The 19,406-nt window shown below is 42.0% G+C and overlaps 1 protein-coding gene across 6 annotated transcripts in view; it reads left to right on the top strand.

Moving 5' to 3' along the window:
- The window catches only part of LOC139393177 (stromal interaction molecule 1-like), a 116,560-nt gene that overhangs the window by 46,058 nt on the left and 51,096 nt on the right, over positions 1-19,406 (top strand). For all 6 annotated transcript variants that reach the window (XM_071141584.1, XM_071141585.1, XM_071141588.1 and 3 more), the window contains 2 exons: positions 3,050-3,165; positions 10,972-11,149. In XM_071141584.1, the coding sequence (XP_070997685.1) occupies positions 3,050-3,165; positions 10,972-11,149 (294 nt within the window). The remainder of the gene's footprint in view (positions 1-3,049; positions 3,166-10,971; positions 11,150-19,406) is intronic.

Below are 19,406 nucleotides of genomic sequence, written 5' to 3'. Positions count from 1 at the left end.
TATACAGGGGGTACCGGTACAGAGTCAATGTGCGGGGGCACCAGTGTCGAGCTAATTGAGGGAATATGTACATGTAGTTGGAGTTATTAAAGTGACTATGCATAGATAATAACAGAGAGTAGCAGCAGCGTAGAATGTGTGTGTGGGGGGCAATGCAAATAGTCTGGGTATCCATTTGATTAGCTGTTCAGGAGTCTTATTTCTTGGGGTAGAAGCTGTTAAGAAGCCTCTTGGAACTAGACTTGGCTCTCCAGTACTGCTTGCCGTGCGGTAGCAGAGAAAACAGTCTATGACTAGGGTGGCTAGAGTCTTGGGACAATTTTTTGGGGCCTTCCTTTTGACACCCCCTGGTATAGAGGTCCTGGATGGCAGGAAGCTTGGCACCAGTGATGTACTGGGCCCTACGCACTACCCTCTGTAGTGCCTTGTGGTCTGAGGCCGAGCAGTTGCCATAGATGTTCTCTTTTCCGTCTCATCCTTTCCCACCGAATGAAGATTATGGTTAGGAATTCTTTCCAAATAATATAAAAAGTGGAAAATTAACAAATGTACAGAAAGATCAGTGCGAAGGACAAATTACAGAGGAATAACTTTTTGAGGCTATTAAATCCTTTCAGTCTGGAAAAACCCCAGGGCTTGATAGCATACCGGTAGAAGTATATAAAGTATTTTTTTTAATAATAAAAGCTCCATTGTTAGATTGTTTTAACTACTTCTATAGAAATGGTAGTCTGTCAGGTACACAGCAGGAAGGTCTAATTTCTTTATTATTAAAACAAGACCCAGATGGCAAATATAAAGGCCCAGTCTATCTAAAACACTGGAGGCCCCTTACACTTCAATGTTGTGATTTAAAAAATACTAGCAAAATGCTAGTATCCAAGGCTTAAAAACAAAGGTGCCCATGTATGCCAATCACTCAAGTTTTATATTAAGTCTGCAAGCTAGGTCCCTGCCATGTCTCATTGAAGATGGAGATAACTTTTCTGTACTCTCTAGACTAAAACCTAATTAGGGTAAGTATACAATATTACGTATTGGATCCTTAAAAAATATAACTTTTACATTACCCTGCAGTTTACCTATAAAATGGGCTGATGGTGAAGTAGACATACTCGGTATTCATATCACAAAATATATAAATAAGCTCTCCACAATGAATTTCAATAGAAAACTTGTAAAAATAGACAAGACCCTGCAACCATGGAGAGGTAAATACCTGTCTATTTATGGAAAACTTGTCCTGATTAACTCCTTAGTCGTATAGCTTGGTTTACTCACTTGCTTATGGCTCTGCCTACACTTGATGATTCGTTTTTCAAATCATATGAGCAAAAATATTTAGCTTTACCTGGGACACAAAACCAGACAAAATAAAACATGCCTATCTATATAATGAATATGAATTGGGTGGGTTGAGATTATTAAATATAAAAGCACTAAACCTCTCTCTAAAGCTTCTTTAATTCAAATGTTTTATTTGAACCCTAAATAGTTCTCAAGTAGATTACTAAGAAAAGCTCATCCATTGTTTAAAAATTGCCTTGGTATTGATGTTCATTTTCGATTATTGAAAATGTTAGTATCTCTCTTTTTCAAACAAGCATTGCAGAGATGGATACAATTTCAATGTAATCCCCCTGAAAAGATATAAAAAATATTGCAACAAATATTATGGCTGGACTCATGTGCTGGTTGATAAAATACCTGCATTTATGGGAAAGATGTTTGAAAGGGTATTTTGTTCATAAATTATATTGTAAATTGGAATGGTAGAGTTATGTCCTTCGTGGAGTTATCAGAATTGTACGGAAATGTCTGCTCAATCCAAGAGAACAACCAATTGATTACAGCATTACCCCAAAAATGGAGGAGGCAGGTGGCAGCGGGAGGAGGTAGGGAACTGGTCTGTCTGCCCAATATACAGGATCAAAACTGATGTATAAAAATAGCACAAATAGGAAAGTATACCAGTTTCATTTGAGGACCAGGATGTTGACAACTGTGCCATACAGATTGCAAAATAGTTGGGAAGAGATTTTTGATGTACCGATTCCATGGTATAGGATGTATGAGTTGATATATAAAACAACGCAAGATTCAAGACTTTGTGCTTTTCAGCTAAAATTATTATATAGAATTCCTGCCACCAACAAAATGTTAAATATTTGGGGCATAAAATCTTCGAAGCTCTGCAGATTTTGTTGTGAGGATACAGAATCAATAGACCGTTTATTTTGGTATTGCCCTCTGGTCTCAGGGGAAGACCCCCTCTGATTGCCAGGCTCCCCTGCCTCAGCCAGTCTCTCTGGTTCCCGCGTTCCCGCGCATCAGCGGGGGTAACCGGTCTGGTCCTGATCCCCGGGGTCTTCCCTTGGGTTGGAACCGAACGCGCCGGGGAGGGGGTACCGTCATTTATGCTCTCTCTCCGACGCTCTAGGTCGCCATGCTCCTCCGTCTCAGCCGAGTTGACGGGTTTCCTGCGCCTCTGCAGAGGTGACCGGTCTGCTCCTGTTCCCCACTCCGGCCTCATAGTCACTAGGCTGCTCGTTATGATGCACACCTGTCACCATCTTTACGTGCACCTGCGCATCAGACAGTTAAACTCCATCACTCCCTTGATTACCTGCCCTATATATATGTCACTCCCTTTGGATCCTTCCCCAGGTGTCATTGTTTCTGTTTCATGTCTGGGCGTTGTTTGAGGTTCTTGTTTTATTTTGTTAAATCCCTCACTCCCAGAACTTTCTTCCCGACTCTCAGCGTACATCGTTACAAGGCATTTAAAAAAAATATCATAAATAACCTACAACTTCTCATTGGTGTTACCCCCTACTGGTGGCACAAAGTTATAAAGGTAAAACAAAATATGTAAAGTCATTATATTAGTTTATTTAGAATGGGAAGCTGTAGCCAATTACATATGAATAAAAAAAATCCTAAATGCCACCACAATTCAAGAACCACCCACACATACATGTACACATTATAACCAGACACACACACTGCTCTCTTCTCTTCTCACGCCCTCTCTCCTCTCCTCCCTCAGGTTGGCAGTAAAGAACATCACTCTCACTCTGTCCATTCTGAAGATTATTGACCGGAGTCACGCCCAGAAACTACAGCTGAAAGCAATGGACACCGTGCTGTTCGGACCACCACTCAGTGAGTGTCTAAGTGTGTGTGTCCATGTGGGGTTGATATGTGAATTCCTGTCTGACCTTCTATGCTCTCTCCCTGATAGTGAGCATTTCTCATTTGCCAAGATAATCCATCCAACTGACAGGTGTGGCATATCAAGAAGTTGCTTAAACAGCATGATCATTACAAAAAACTGAAGACCTCGTACAACGCTGTGTACTACTCCCTTCACAGAACAGTGCAAACTAGCTCTAACCAGAATAGAGAGAAGAGTGGGAGGCCCCGGTGCACAACTGCGCAGAGGACAAGTATATTGGTGTCTAGTTTGAGAAACAGACGCCTCACAAGTCCTCAGCTGGCAGCTTCATTAAATAGTACCGGGAAAACACCAGTCTCAACGTCAACAGTGAAGAGGCGACTCCGGGATGCTGGCCTTCTAGGCCGAGTTCCTCTGTCCAGTGTCTGTTCTTTTGCCCATCTTAATCTTTTATTTTTATTGGACAGTCTGAGATGGCTTTTTCTTTGCAACTCTACCCCCTCTTGTCAGCATAGACATTTTTAAGTTTTAGAGTTCATTTCCTGCAATTCTACACAATTTGTCATGGGGCGTAGAGAAAATGAAGCAGTTTAAAAGCAAATTTGCTGTATTTCTACACATTTTGCAACGGGGCAGAGATTATTTACACTAAGTTTACCAAACATTAGGAACACCTTCCTAATATTTAATTGCAACCCCCCCCCCCCCCACACCTTCAATGGCACACATGCATGTCTTAAGGCTTAAAACCCTTTAACTTCTTATGGCTGGGGGGCAGTATGGGAAAGTGGGAAATCTGAGGTTTGTAGTTTTTCAACTCTTTGCCTATCCAAGATACAGTGTAAATTTGGTCCGATTGCACTTCCTAGGGCTTCCATTAGATGTCAACAGTTAGAATCTTGTTTGAGACTTCTACTGTGAAGGGGGAGAGAAAGAGAGCTGTTTCAACCAGAGGTCTGGCAGAGTGCCATGAGCTCAGTCGCGTGTGCTCGTGAGAGTTAGCGTCGTTCCATTGCATTTCTAAAGACAAAGGAATTCTCCGGTTGAAACATTATTGAAGATTTATGTTAACATCCTACAGATTATCGCATAGTGTGCTTTTGCCGTAAAGCTTTTTCGAAATCTGACACAACAGTTGCATTAAGGAGAAGTGTATCTTTAATTCTATGCAAACACTTGTATCTTTCATCAATGTTTATGATGAGTATTCCTGTAAATTGATTGATGTGGCAAAATCACCGGATGTTTTGGAAGCAAAACATTACTGAACCTAACGCGCCAATGTAAACAGATTTTTGGATATAAATATGAACTTTATCGAACAAAACATACATGTATTGTGTAACATGAGTGTCCTCTGATGAAGATCATCAAAGGTTAGTGATTAATGGTATCTCTTCCTTCTTTTTGTGACTCCTCTCTTTGGCTGGAAAAATGGCTGTGGTTTTCTGTGACTAGGTGCTGACCTAACATAATCGTTTGGTGTGCTTTCGTCATGAAGCCTCTTTGACACTGTGGTGGGATTAACAACACTTATCTTTAAAATGGTGTAAAATACTTGTATATGTTTGAGGAATTTTAATTATGAGATTTCTGTTTGAATTTGGCGTCTTTCACTGGCTGTTGTCATATTGATCCCGTTAGTGGGATTTCAGCCGTAAGAAGTTAACCTGTCTCCTCCCCTTCATCTGAACTGATTTTAAGGGAATTTAACAAGTGATAATAGCTGTCACCTGGATTCAGCTGTTCAGTCCATGCCATGGAAAGAGCTGGTGTTCTTATATACAGATTAAGTCAGAAGTTTACATATACCTTAGCAAAATACATTTAAACTGTGTTTCTGACAATTCCTTAAGTAAATATTCCCCGTTTTAGGTCAGTTAGGATCACCACTTTATTTTAAGAATGTGAAATGTCAGAATAATAGATTTATTTATGCTTTTATTTCTTTCATCACATTCCCAGAAGTTTAAATTCTCAATTAGTATTTGGTAGAATTGCCTTTAAATTGTTTAACTTGGGTTGAACGTGTCGGGTAGCCTTCCACAAGCTTCCCACAATAATTTGGGTGAATGTTGGCCCATTCCTCCTGACAGAGCTGGTGTAACTGAGTCAGGTTTGTAGGCCTCCTTGCTCGCACGTGCTTTTTCAGTTCTGCCTACAAATGTTCAATAGGATTGAGGTCAGGGCTTTGTGATGGCCACACCAATACCTAGACTTTGGTGTCCTTAAGCCATTTTGCCACAACTTTGGAAGTATGCTTGGGGTCAATGTCCATTTGGAAACCCATTTGCGACCAAGCTTTAATTTGGTGACTGATGTCTTGAGATGCTGCTTCAATATATCCACATAATTTTCCTACCTCATGATGCCATCTATTTTGTGAAGTGCACCAATCCCTCCTGCAGCAAAGCACCCCCACAACATGATGCTGCCACCCCCATGCTTCACGGTTGGGATGGTGTTCTTCAGCTTGCAAGCATCCCCTTTTTTCCTCCAAACATAATGATAGTTATTATGGCCAAACAGTTCTATTTTTGTTTCATCAGACCAGAGGACATTTCTCCAAAATGTACGATCTTTGTCCCCATGTGCAGTTGCAAACCGTAGTCTGGATTTTTTTATGGCGGTTTTGGAGCAGTGGCTTCTTCCTTGCTGAGTGGCCTTTCGGGTTATGTCGATATTGGACTTGTTTTATTGTGGATATAGATACTTTTGTACCCATTTCCTCCAGCATCTTCACAAGGTCCTTTGCTGTTTTTCTGTGATTGATTTGCACTTTTCGCACCAAGGTACATTCATCTCTAGGAGACAGAACGCGTCTCCTTCCTGAGCGGTATGACGGCTGTGTGGTCCCATGGTGTTTATACTTGCGTACTATTGTTTGTACAGATGAACGTGGTACCTTCAGGCATTTGGAAATTGCTCCCAAGGATGAATCAGACTTGTGGAGGTCTACAGATTTATTTTCTGAGGTCTGGGCTGATTTCTTTTGATTTTCCAAAGTGGTCAAGCAAAGAGGCACTGAGTTGAAGGTAGGCCTTGAAATACATTTACAGGTACATCTCCAATTGACTCAAATTATGTCAATTAGCCTATCAGAAGCTTTCAATGCCATGACATAATTTTCTGGAATTTTTCAAGCTGTTTAAAGGCACAGTCAACTTAGTGTATGTAAACTTCTGACCAACTGGAATTGTGATACAGTGAACTATTAGTGAAATCATCTCTGTAAACAATTGTTGGAAAAAATACTTGACATGCACAAAATAGATGTCCTAACAGACTTTACAAAACTATAGTTTGTTTCACAAGAAATTTGTGGAGTGGTCGAAACACTTAATTTGTAGTCATTATAACTTGTTTATGTAAACTCCCGACCTCAACTCTAATTTCCTTTTGTTGATACGAGGGCCTTCAAAAGGGGGGTTGCCCATCCCTGATAGAGATATGCAGTGCCTTCAGAAAGTATTCACACCCCTTGAGTCTTTCCACATTTTGTTGCATTAAAGTGTCACGCCCTGACCTTAGTTATCTTTGTTTTCTTTATTATGTTGGTTAGGTCAGGGTGTGACAAGGGGTGGTTTGTTGTGTTTTTGTCCTGTCTAGAGTTTGTGTATGTTCATGGGGTTGTTTACTAGTCTAGGTCTTTTGTATGTCTATGGTTGCCTGGATTGGTTCTCAATTAGAGGCAGCTGTTTATCGTTGTCTCTGATTGGGAACCATATTTAGGCAGCCATATTCCTTGGGTAAGTCGTGGGTGATTGTCTATGTGATGTTGCATGTTTGCACTCAGTGCTGATAGCGGTCACGGTCGTTTTGTTATTTTGTTTGTTTAGTGTACTTCGTGCTCATTCGTCTTACATTAAAAGTATGTATTCACATCAATCTGCGCTTTGGTCTCCTCACTACGACGATCGTAACACAAAGTGGGATTAAACTATTTAATTGTCATTTTTTTGTCAACAATCTACACAAAATACTCTGTCAACTTGCTTTGGGGACCTTTAACAGAATGTGACTGGCTGAACGGTTGTATGTGGATAATGAGGGCTGCAGTAGATATCTCGGGTAGGGGGGAGTGAGGCCTAAGAGGGTTTTATAAGTGAGCATCAACTAGTGGGTCTTGTGTAAGGTATACAGAGATTACCAGTTTACAGAGACGTATAGAGTGCAGTGATGTGTCCTATCAGGAGCATTGGTGACAAATCTGATGGCCGAATGGTAAAGAACATCTAGCCGTTCGAGAGCACCCTTACCTGCCGATCTATAAATGATGTCTCCGTAATCTAGCATGGGTAGGATGGTCATCTGAATCAGGGTTAGTTTTGCAGCTGGGGTGAAAGAGGAACGATTACGATAGAGGAAACCAAGTCTAGATTGAACTTTAGCCTGCAGCTTTGATATGTGCTGAGAGAAGTACAGTGTACTGTCTAGCCATACTCCCAAGTACTTGTATGAGGTGACTACCTCAAGCTCTAAATCCTCAGAGGTAGTAAATGCACCTGTGATTACTACCTCTGAGGATTTAGTATTACCTTAGTGCAAACAGTATGCATGTTATGGAATATTTTTGTTCTGTGCTTCCTTTTCACTCTGTCAAGCTAACGTTTGCTAGCTAACCAACTTGGCTCATAATTTAACAATTGTATTCATATTTATGGATGGAATACAAGTTTGTTAAGGCACATCACAGTTCACATGTTCAAAAATGGTTTATGTTCAAATGCCGCTCCTGTGAAGTAGTGACGTGCGACATACGCCTACTGTAGTTTCCTGAAACGAGTCACATATTAGTGTTATGTAACACTGTAAATTATAGGAATGAGTGGTTTTGGGCGTATTTAAAGTCTAACTGTTTTAAAGCCACCATTAGCCTCATGGTGGTTTCCTTCCTTTCTGGCAACTGAGTTAAGAAGGACGCCTGCATCTTTGTGGTGACTGGCTGTATTGATACACCATCCAAAGTGTAATTCATAACTTCATCATGCAAAATTTGAAATTTATTTTTTTACATTGGATGAAAGTAGTGACTCAGAGCTACAAAATGGTATATCATACACTACAGTTGCGGAACAATGGGAAATTCAGAGCGTTTCGCTGTCGGAGCGCACAATGAACGCTCTGGCCGATGAGTAGGGATGATACGAACGTTCTGACCTCAACGGCAGTCAAGCACCCGAGCTAACTTGGTTGACATTGGCTAGCTTGCTAGCTACTTCCAGACACATAATGAGAGAACACCCCACTCTGACCATTTTACTCGCCCTAGCAGAGCTGGTTAGGCCGTTTTCATGTTATGCAGAGCGTTGGTGACTAACTGTGCTGCTGGCAATTTTAATTATGCTTTTTTTTTACTGACATCGGCCATATTCAACGGGTGTTGAGCATTCGTAAATTCATCAGATATTCTGTGGTCTGCAACACTCAGATGAGTGTTTTGTTAAGACAAGTAGCTAGGTAAACAATGAACCATAATCCCAAGTCATGATGTTACTACCCTGTATGATTCTGTAGGTAGCTAACTAACCATGTTCAATGATAGCTAGCTAGCATTAGGCTATAACTAGTGGTTCTGAGATATGAATAATAAGATCATACACGTAACGTTAGATAGCATGCCAGCTAGCTAGATAATAGTGTACTTTAATTTAAAATGAAAATACTTCATCAAAATTAGAAACGTGTAATATCTGAGTCTAGCTAGCTACATATTATCTTACCCGTGGTCTGAAATCGGAGCAGATGACCAGAGCGAATTTACCAGCTAGTACGTCCACCTACAGTTGTTGCAGTGAATTTCTATTGAAATAGATACTTGCATAGTAGTCTTTTGTTAAGACATGCTAACTAGCTTAAAACACACCTACTCATTCCAGGGTTTTTTATTTGTACTATTTTCTACATTTAAAAATAATATATACGAAGACATCAACTATGGAATCATGAAGTAACCAAAAAGTGTTAAAAAAATATATTTTATATTTGAGATTTTTCAAAGTAGCCACCCTTTGCCTTGATGACAGCTTTGCACACACTTGGCATTCTCTCATCCAGCTTCATGATGTAGTCACCTGGAATGCATTTCAATTAACAGGTGTGCCTTAAGTTAATTTGAGCCAATCAGTTCTATTGTGATAAGGTAGGGGTTGTATACAGAAGATGGCCCTTTTTGGTACAAGACCAAGTCCACATTATGGCAAGAACAGCTCAAATAAGCAAAGAGAAACAACAGTCCATCATAACTTTAAAACATGAAGGTCAGTCAATCCGGAAAATTTTGAGAACTTTGAAAGTTTCTTCAAGTGCAGTTGCAAAAACCATCAAGCGCTATGATGAAACGGGCTCATGAGGACTGCCACAGGAAAGGAAGACCCAGAGTTACCTCTGCTGCAGAGGATAAGTTCATTACTTACCAGCCTCAGAAATCGCAGCCCAAATAAATGGTTCAGAGTTCAAGTAACAGACACATCTCAACATCAACTGTTCAGATGAGACTGCGTGTATCAGGCCTTAATGGTCAAATTGCTGCAAAGGAACCACTACTAAAGAACACCAATAAGAAGAGACTTGCTTGGGCCAAGAAACATGAGCATTAGATGTTAGACCAGGGGAAATCTGTCCTTTGGTCTGAGCTCACATTTGAGATTTTTGGATCCAACCGCCGTGCCTTTGTGTGAGGCAGACTAGGTGAACGGATGATCTCTATGTGTGATTCCCACCAAGAAGCATGGAGGTGTGGTGGTGCTTTGCTGGTGACACTGTCGTTGATTTACTTATAATTCAAGGCACAGTTATCCAGCATGGCTACCACAGCATGCTGCAGCAATACGCCATCCCATCTGGTTTGGGCTTAGTGAGACTGACTAATTTGTTTTCAACAGGACAATGACCCAACACACCTCCAGGCTGTGTAAGGGTTATTTGACCAAGGAGAGTGATGGAGTGCTGCATCAGATGACCTGGCCTCCACAATCACCTGACCTCAACCCAATTGAGATGGTGTGGGATGAGTTGGACCGTAGAGTGAAGGAAAAGCAGCCAACAAGTGCTCAACATATTTAGGAATTCCTTCAAGACTGTTGGAAAAGCATTCCAGGTGACGCTCACCTAGGTGTCCTCAGTGCTAATTACAGCCCTGACTGACATGTTTTGCACCTGATTTGTGTCTGGTTGTCCTCTGGTCCATTTGGGTCCAAGTCCAACTTTTTGGACCTGTGAAGACCTTTAGTCAGTTGCTTTCATGCATGGCTCTGCCAACCTTAAATAAACAATAGGCAACATTTCCAGGTAACTCATTTGTTCAGTCAGACACACCTGTTTATGCACACATTTTGTTCCACAGACGTTACCCAGTGTAGCCTACAGTGTAACCATAACTTGTCTCATGATCACATCTTTATCACTTTCTATACACCCATTGTATCAACATTCCCCTCGATGTCAAAGGAAAGGAAACTACCTTCACAAGCAAAGGCATCAAATCAATCAATCAAATGTATTTTATAAAGCACTTTTTACATACGTTTTCAAAGTGCTTTACAGATACCCGGCCTAAAACCCAGAAGAGCAAGAAATGCATAGGCAGAAGCAAAAAACTCCATAGGAGGCAGAAACCTAGAGAGGAACCAGGTTCAGAGGGGTTGCCAGGCCTCTTCTGGCTAGTCCTCTTCAGATCAGAATACAATTTGGGTTCTCAACACACGTGAAACTTAAACTAAACAAATGAACGAAACCATGTCTGATTCTGTCTTTCTCCCACTCACCCCCTACCCCTTCTCTCCCTCTGCCAGTGAGCAGACACAGCTACCTGAAGGACCTGATGTTGGTGGTCTCCATAGTGATGGCGCTGGGTGGCTGCTGGTTTGCTTACATCCAGAACCGTAGCTCCAAAGACCACCTGGGCAAGATGATGAGGGACCTGGAAGGCCTACAGAGAGCAGAGCAGAGCCTGCATGACCTGCAAGAGAAGTCAGTCACATTACACACACACACACACACACGCACACACACACACCTGGAGGGACTGCAGAGAGCAGATTCTCAGACACATCCTCACACACACACACATCCTCACACAGACATAAACACATGTATTTGACTTGAGTGTATTGATATTGTACAGGGTCAGCAAAAAGTGTGGATGTGTTTAACTATACTTGTGGGGACCAAAAGTCCATACAAGAATAGTAAACAAAAATTTGACCATCTGGGGACATTTTTTGTTTGTCCCCACAAGGTCAAATGATACTTCTAAGTATAGGGTTATGGTTAGAATTGGGGTTAGGAGCTACGGTTAGGTTTATGGTTAAGGTTTTCAGGTTAGGGTACAGGGAAAATAAGATTTTAAATTGGACTGAAATGTGTGTCCCCACAAGTCTAGTAGTACAAGACAGTGTGTAGGTGGTTACATTATTGTATTGCCAATGTTTGCTTATTTAAGTTTCATGTGTGGGAAGGTGTGTGTGCAAAATATATACTGTAGCTTGTATGTTATCCAAACGAGGACACTGTGGCATTAAGCCTGAGGTTACTCCCCAAAGTTTGGATAGCCCTTGATTCAGCTCGGCGCACCAGACTGGAACCCACAATTCAAATCCTTTTCACTGTAACAAAAGTTGAGTCCACATTACTTGCCTGTTTCTTGGCTACATTAAATCATTTTTTGGGCATGAAATGGTCCTTCAAATAATGTCAACAAATAAATGTTTATTTGTATTTGTTTTTTTCACCTTTAACCAGGTAGGCTAGTTGAGAACAAGTTCTCGTTTACAACTGCGTCCTTGCCAAGGTAAAGCAAAGCAGTGCGACACAAACAACACAGTTGCACATGGAATAAACAAACAGTCAATAATACAATACAAAAAGTCTATATACAGTGTGTGCAAATGAGGTAGGATAAGGGAGGTAAGGCAATAAATAGGCCATAGTGGCGAAATAATTACAATATAGCAATTAAACACTGGCGTGATGAATGTGCAAGTAGAGATACTGGGGTGCAAAGGAGCAAAATAAATAAGAGTATGGGGATGAGGTAGTTGGATGAGCTATTTACAGATGGGCTATGTGCAGTGATCTGTGAGCTGCTCTGACAGCTGTTGTTTAAAGCTAGTGAGTGAGATATAAGTCTCCAGCTTCAGTGATTTTTGCAGTTCGTTCCAATCATTGGCAGCAGGGAATTGGAAGGAAAGGCGGCTGAAGGAGGAATTGGCTTTGGGGGAGTCCAGTGAAATATACCTGCTGAAGTGCGTGCTACGGGTGGATGCTGCATGGTGACCAGTGAGCTGAGATAAGGCGGGGCTTTACCTAGCAAAGACTTATAGATTACCTGGAGCCAGTGGGTTTGGCGACGAATATGAAGCGAAGGTCAGCCAACGAGAGCATAGAGGTCGCAGCGGTGGGTGGTATATGGGACTTTGGTGACAAAACGGATGGCACTGTGATAGACTATATCCAATTTGCTTAGTAGAGTGTTTGAGTCTATTTTGTAAATTGCAATGCCGAAGTCGAGGATCGGTAGGATAGTTAGTTTTACGAGGGTATGTTTGGCAGCATGTGTGACGAATGCTTTGTTGCAAAATAGGAAGCCGATTCTCCATTGAATTTTGGATTGGAGATGCTTAATGTGAGTCTGGAGGAGAGTTTACAGTCTAACCAGACACCTAGGTATTTTGTAGTTGTCCACATATTCTAAGTCAGAACCATCCAGAGTATTGATGCTGGATGGGCGAGCAAGTGTGGGCAGCGATCGGTTGAAGAGCATGCATTTAGTTTTACTTGCATTTAAGAGCAGTTGAGGCCACAGAAGGAGTGTTGTATGACATTGAAGCTTGTTTGGAGATCTGTTAAGTGTCCAAAGAAAGGCCAGATGTATACAGAATGGTGTCGTCTGCATAGAGGTGGATCAGAGAATCACCAGCAGCAAGAGCGATAACATTGATGTATACAGAGAAGAGAGTCGGCCCGAGGATTGAACCCTATGGCACCCCCATAGACTGCCAGAGGTCCGGACAACAGGCCCTCCGATTTGACACACTGAACTCTATCAGATAAGTAGTTGGTGAACCAGGCGAGGCAGTCATTTGAGAAACCAAGGCTATCGAGTCTGCCGATGAGGATGTGGTGATTGACAGAGTCGAAAGCCTTGACCAGGTCGATAAATACAGCTGCACAGTATTGTTTCTTATCGATGGTGGTTATGATATCGTTTAGGACCTTGAGAGTGGCTGAGGTGCACCCATGACCAGCTCTGAAACCAGATTGCATAGTGGAGAAGGTGCGGTGGGATCCGAAATGGTCGGTGATCTGTTAACTTGGCTATTGAAGACCTTAGAAAGGCAGGGTAGGATAGATATAGGTCTGTAGCAGTTTTGCTTTCCATTCTTTTGGGATCTCCGACGGTACGAAAGAGCGATTGAACAGGCTAGTAATAGGAGTTGCAACAATTTCGGCGGATCATTTTTAGAAAGAGGGTCCAGATTGTCTAGCCCAGCTGATTTGTATGGGTCCAGATTTTGCCGCTCTTTCAGAACATCAGCTATTTGGGTGAAGAAGCAATGGCAATGTTGGGGTGTTGGGCTTTTAACCGGGTAGGGGTAGCCAGGTGGAACGCATGGCCAGCTGTAGAAAAATGCTTATTGAAATTCTCAATTATCTTGGATTTATCGGTGGTGACTCTTTCCTAGCCTCAGTGCAGTGGGCAGCTGGGAGGAGGTGCTCTTATTCTCCATGGACTTTAGTGTCCCAGAACTGTTTGGAGTTTGTGCTACAGGATGCGAATTTCTATTTGAAAAAGCTAGCTTTTGCCTGCCTAACTGCCTGTGTATATTGGTTCCTAACTTCCCTGAAAAGTTGCATATTGCAAGGGCTATTCAATGCTAATGCAGTACGCCACAGGATGTTTTTGTGCTGGTCATGTCTGGAGTGAACCAAGGGCTATATCTGTTCCTGGTTAAAAAATAATTGAATGGGGCATGCTTATTTAAGATGGTAAGGAAACCACTTAAAGAATAACCAGACCTATTACGCAGACCTATTACGGATGCAAGCAATGAGGCAGTGATCGCTGAGATCCTGGTTGAAAACAGCAGAGGTGTATTTGGAGGGCAGGTTGATTAGGATGATATCTATGAGGGTGCCCATGTTTACGGATTTGGGGTTGTACCTGGTAGGTTCATTGGTAATTTGTGTGAGATTGAGGTTATCAATCTTCGATTGTAGGACTGTCGGGGTGTTAAGCATGTCCCAGTTTGTCACCTAACGGCACGAGCTCTGAAGATGGATGGGGGGCAATCAATTCACATATGGTGTCCAGGGCACAGCTGGGGCCAGAACGTGGTCTATAGCCAGCGGCAACAGTGAGACTTGTTTCTGGAAAGGTGGATTTGGAAATGGAGCTGGAAATGCATCAAAGGAAGCAATGTAACTGCCATAACTAAGAGTACAACCAAGAGACTATGACTACTTGTATGACCTCAATGGTTTGTACCTCACAGTGCATGGCACAAATAATGCCTAAATCGCAACCCTGCAAACAAATTTGAGGTGCTCATCCATTTTGCATTCAAATAGGATATTATTAACAGTAGCAAATTACACATATGAGCAAAGTGTAGTCACAAAAATACCAATGCTGATCTTACCTGACAGGTTATTTTTAGTATTTACTTAGTGGCATTTGTTTTGAGTTCCTATCTCAGTTCAAGGGTGTAGGTCCACTAATAGACGGTACCGTATCTGGGAAAGTAAACCAAGTATTGTTAGTGTTCTCTGTAACTGGGCAAGTCCTTATCCAGGAACCGCCCATGTGAAAGGGCATCTAAGGCATATCTAAGGTTGAAGGTGAAAAACTCAAGATCCATCCCGCCTTAGGAAACATGTCTTGGGCACAGGAGGTTGGTGGCACCTTAATTGGGGAGGACGGGTTCATTGTAATGGCTGGAGCGGAATCAGTGGAATGGTATCAAATATATCAAACACATGGTTTGATGCCATTCCATTCGTGCCGTTCCAGCCATTATTATGAGTCGTCCTCCCTTCAGCAGCCTCCACTTGTCTTGGGACATCTGGGGGTGTGCTGGCCAGGGTGAAAGTAGACATGGTACTGAGCAGTAATTGCCATGGAGGGATGACTTGTTTCCCATCCAATTCTCTGCGGCCAATGACTGGAACAAATTGCAAAAACTCACTGAAGTTGGAGACTTACAGTATATCTCCCTCACTAACTTCAAGCATCGGCTGTCAAAACAGCTTACCAATCGCTGCAGCTGTACACAGCCCATCTGTAAATAGCCCATCCAACTACCTACCTACCTCATCCCCATATTTGTTTTTTGTTGTTTTCTGCTCTTTTGCACACCAGTATTTCTACTTGCACATCTATCACTCCAGTGTCAATTGCTTAATTGTAATTACTTTGCCACTATAGCCTATAGATTGCCTTACCTCCTTACTCCATTTGCACAAACTGTATACAGATTTTCTATTGTGTTATTGACTGTACGTTTGTTTAGCCCACGTGTAACTCTGTTGTTTTTGTTCCACTGCTTTGCTTTATCTTGGCCAGGTCTCAGTTGTAAATTAACTTGTTCTCAACTGGCCTACCTGGTTAAATAGAGGTGAAATAAATAAAACCACACTGGCCACAAACAATGTGTTTACAATCCTGTGTTGGTGAAAATAGACCAAATTTATTAGGGTGAGGCACATGGGCTACTAACAGCTTACTACACAACGTACACACAGTATTACTTTCCTAGCTACAGTATACATATCTCCCTTGCATATTACATCATTTATGCAGCAGTATACAATATATTTTAGGCAAACTTAGTCATCCAAGTCTTGCATTCTCTGGATTTATGGTGGGATCTCTGGGGGGAAAAACACAAAGCCACTCCACTGAATAGCAGGCTAACGTTAGTTGTTTCTTTGCAACGCTTGCAGTTAACCACTGATTCCTTCCAAACAACTCATTGTTAAATTTGCGATTTCTAACTTGTTGTGTAATCTTTATGTCCAATGGCCGATGAGCACCGATACGTTTTATCTATAATTTCTCTTCATATGACGAGGATTAAAAAGGATTTGCCAGTAGATTGTCGACTTGATTCATGATGACTGCTAGCTAAGACTTTGAAAGTAAGATGTTGACATGATCAGTCCAATCAAAGCTACAGTACATACAATGTGATTTGACGTCATTTTATCTGTGGCCAATGACCTTGAGCCTTCTTGGAAGGGCACTTGTAATATAACTCTATGGCATGACCCAAAGAGCTGAAATTTGGGATGTCTACCCTTCCTAAGCACTTAAACTTGGTGATAACGTACTGTCCCCATGAGTGACAGAACACTGAGCCAATCATGGCGCAACGCTCCGTATTTTCTGCTGGCTCTCCCCACTATCACAGGAAGCACTGAGCTAGACTGAAACATCTGCATTTTGGAGCTTCTTTCTTTACTCAAGAAAACAAAGAGACCATGTGTGTATGCAGTTTTATTAACTGAATTATTTACATTGTTTGCAAACTGATATGTGACACGTATTAATGCCAAATAACATGCAAAACAGGCAAGCCCAAGAAATTAAAATATGATATATACACTACCGTTCCAAAGTTTGGGGTCACTTAGAAATGTCCTTTGTTTTTGAAAGAAAAGCACATTTTTTGTCAATTTAAAATAACTTTACTATTGTAGGTGGAAACGACTGATTGTTTTAGACTAGTTGTGTATCTGGAGCTTCAGCATTTGTGTGTTCGATTACAAGCTCAAAATGGCCAGAAACAAATAACTTTCTTCTGACACTCGTCAGTCTATTCTTGTTCTGAGAAATTAAGGCTATTCCATGTGAGAAATTGCCAAGAAACTGAAGATCTCGTACAACGCTGTGTACTACTCCCTTCACAGAACAGCACAAACAAGCTCTAACCATAATCGAAAGCGAAGTCTCACAACTGAGCAAGAGGACAAGTACATTAGTGTCTAGTTTTGAAAAACAGACACCTCATAAGTCCTCAACTTGCAGCTTCATTAATTAAATAGTACCGCCAAAACACCAGTCTCAATGTCAACAGTGAAGAGGCGACTCCGGGATGCTGGCCTTCTAGGCAGAGTTCCTCTGTCCAGTGTCTGTGTTCTTTTGCCCCTCTTAATCTTTTCATATTGGCCAGTCTGAGATGGTTTTTTTGTGCAACTCTGCATAGAAAGCCAGCATCCCAGAGTCACCTCTTCACTGTTGATGTTGACTGGTGTTTTGCAGGTACTATTTAATGAAGCTGCCAGTTTATGACTCTGTTTCTCAAACTAGAGACACTAAAGTACTTGGCCTCTTGCTCAGTTGTGCACCGGGGCATCCCACTCTTTCTATTCTGGTTAGAGCCAGTTTGCACTGTTCTGTGAAGGGAGTAGTACACAGCGTTGTACAAGATCTTCAGTTTCTTGGTAATTTCTCGCATGGAATGGCCTTAATTTCTCAGAACAAGAATAGAGTTTCAGAAAGTTTTTTGTATCTGGCCAGTTTGAGCCTGTAATCGAACCCACAAACGCTGATGCTCCAGATACTCAACTAGTCTAAAGGCCATTTTTGTATTGCTTCTTTAATCAGGATAACAGTTTTCAGCTGTACTAACATTGCAAAATGTTTTTCTAATTATCAATTAGCCTAAATATGATAAACTTGGATTAGCTAACACAATGTGCCTTTGGAACACAGGAGTGATGGTTGCTGGTAATGGGTCTCTGTAAGCCTATGTAGATATTCTGTCACACCCTCACCTGTCCTCGTTATTGTCTCCACCCCCTCCAGGTGTCGCTTGTAGTTGTGTTTCCTGTCTCTCTGTGCCAGTATTGACCACGAGCCTGTCTGCCACTCTGTAACTCCTGGACTCTGATCAATTTTTGACCTTTTTGCCTGTCCACGACCATTCTCTTGCCTACCCCTTTGGATTAATAAACATTGTAAGACTCCAACCATCTGCCCCCTCGTGTTTCTGCATCTGGGTCTTGCCTTGTGCCCTGATAAATTCCATTAAAAACAAAATCTGCCGTTTCCAGCTACAATAGTAATTTACAACAAACAAATGTCTACACTGTATTTCTAATACATTTGATGTTATTTTAATGGACAAAAAAATAGCTTTTCTTTCAAAAACAAGGACATTTCGAAGTGACCCCAAACCTTTGAATGGTAGTGTGTGTATATTTAATTTTTTTCTCAAAACAGGGGGTTTGCCCCACCTGCTCTGAATTACGGGTCACCACTGACCCCTACTAACCTCAAGTCATGTCGAAGTCGTTACTTAAAAAATGGTGCCCCAGATGGGACATGACCAATATTGAGAAATAACCAATGCAAATATTTGGTTTGTGTGTGTGGAATTACAACATTGGATTCAACCCAAGAAAATGTGCTCTTCCTTATACCTGTCAATGGGAATGCACAGGGTAATTCTGACATCGGAGCTTATAATGCAAATAACAGTGGGGACAATGCAAATAATAATGAGAATACGGATAATGTGAATGGAGATAATGGAGTTGATTTGGGCCAGAGTTCTGGGAATCTGAAGGCTCGGGCTGGACCACAGGCCACAGGAGGACTAACCAGTTACTCTCTTATTGACATGGAAGTGTGTGGAAGTTCTGAGCTAGCCCTTCCTCTGACACCCAACCTTCCTCGCTCTTCTGGTTCATCTCCAGAGGTCGTAGTTCTATAGTTTCAAGGCAACATATTTGATATTTGTTGGACTCCCATCTCCAAGCGCTCACCTCACCATAAATTCCAACGTCTGAGTGAAGAGCAACAACAGAGCACAATGGATCTCAGACTCACTGAGCACTCTAACCCACTAATTAACAGTGGAGTAAGAGTGGAATGAGCGTTACAGCGAGGCCTGTACTCTGGAGCGGGATCGATTTGGAGGTGGAGGGTCCATCATGGTCTGGGGAGGTGTGTCACAGCATCATCGGACTGAGCTTGTCATTGCAGGCAATCTCAACGCTGTGCGTTACAGAGAAGACATCCTCCTCCCACATGTGGCACCCTTCCTGCAGGCTCATCCTGACATGACCCTCCGGCATGACAATGCCACCAGCCATACTGCTCGTTCTGTGCGTGATTTGCTGCAATACAGGAATGTCAGTGTTCTGCCATGGCCAGCGAAGAGCCTGGATCTCAATCCCTTTGAGCTCGTCTGGGACCTGTTGGATCGGAGGGTGAGGGAGA

Source organism: Oncorhynchus clarkii, chromosome 33, assembly GCF_045791955.1.
Source record: "Oncorhynchus clarkii lewisi isolate Uvic-CL-2024 chromosome 33, UVic_Ocla_1.0, whole genome shotgun sequence".
In the NCBI taxonomy this organism is placed as follows: Eukaryota; Metazoa; Chordata; class Actinopteri; order Salmoniformes; family Salmonidae; genus Oncorhynchus; species Oncorhynchus clarkii.
The sequence above is the reverse complement of the archived record's forward strand: the minus strand, read 5'-3'. Positions and strand labels throughout refer to the sequence as shown.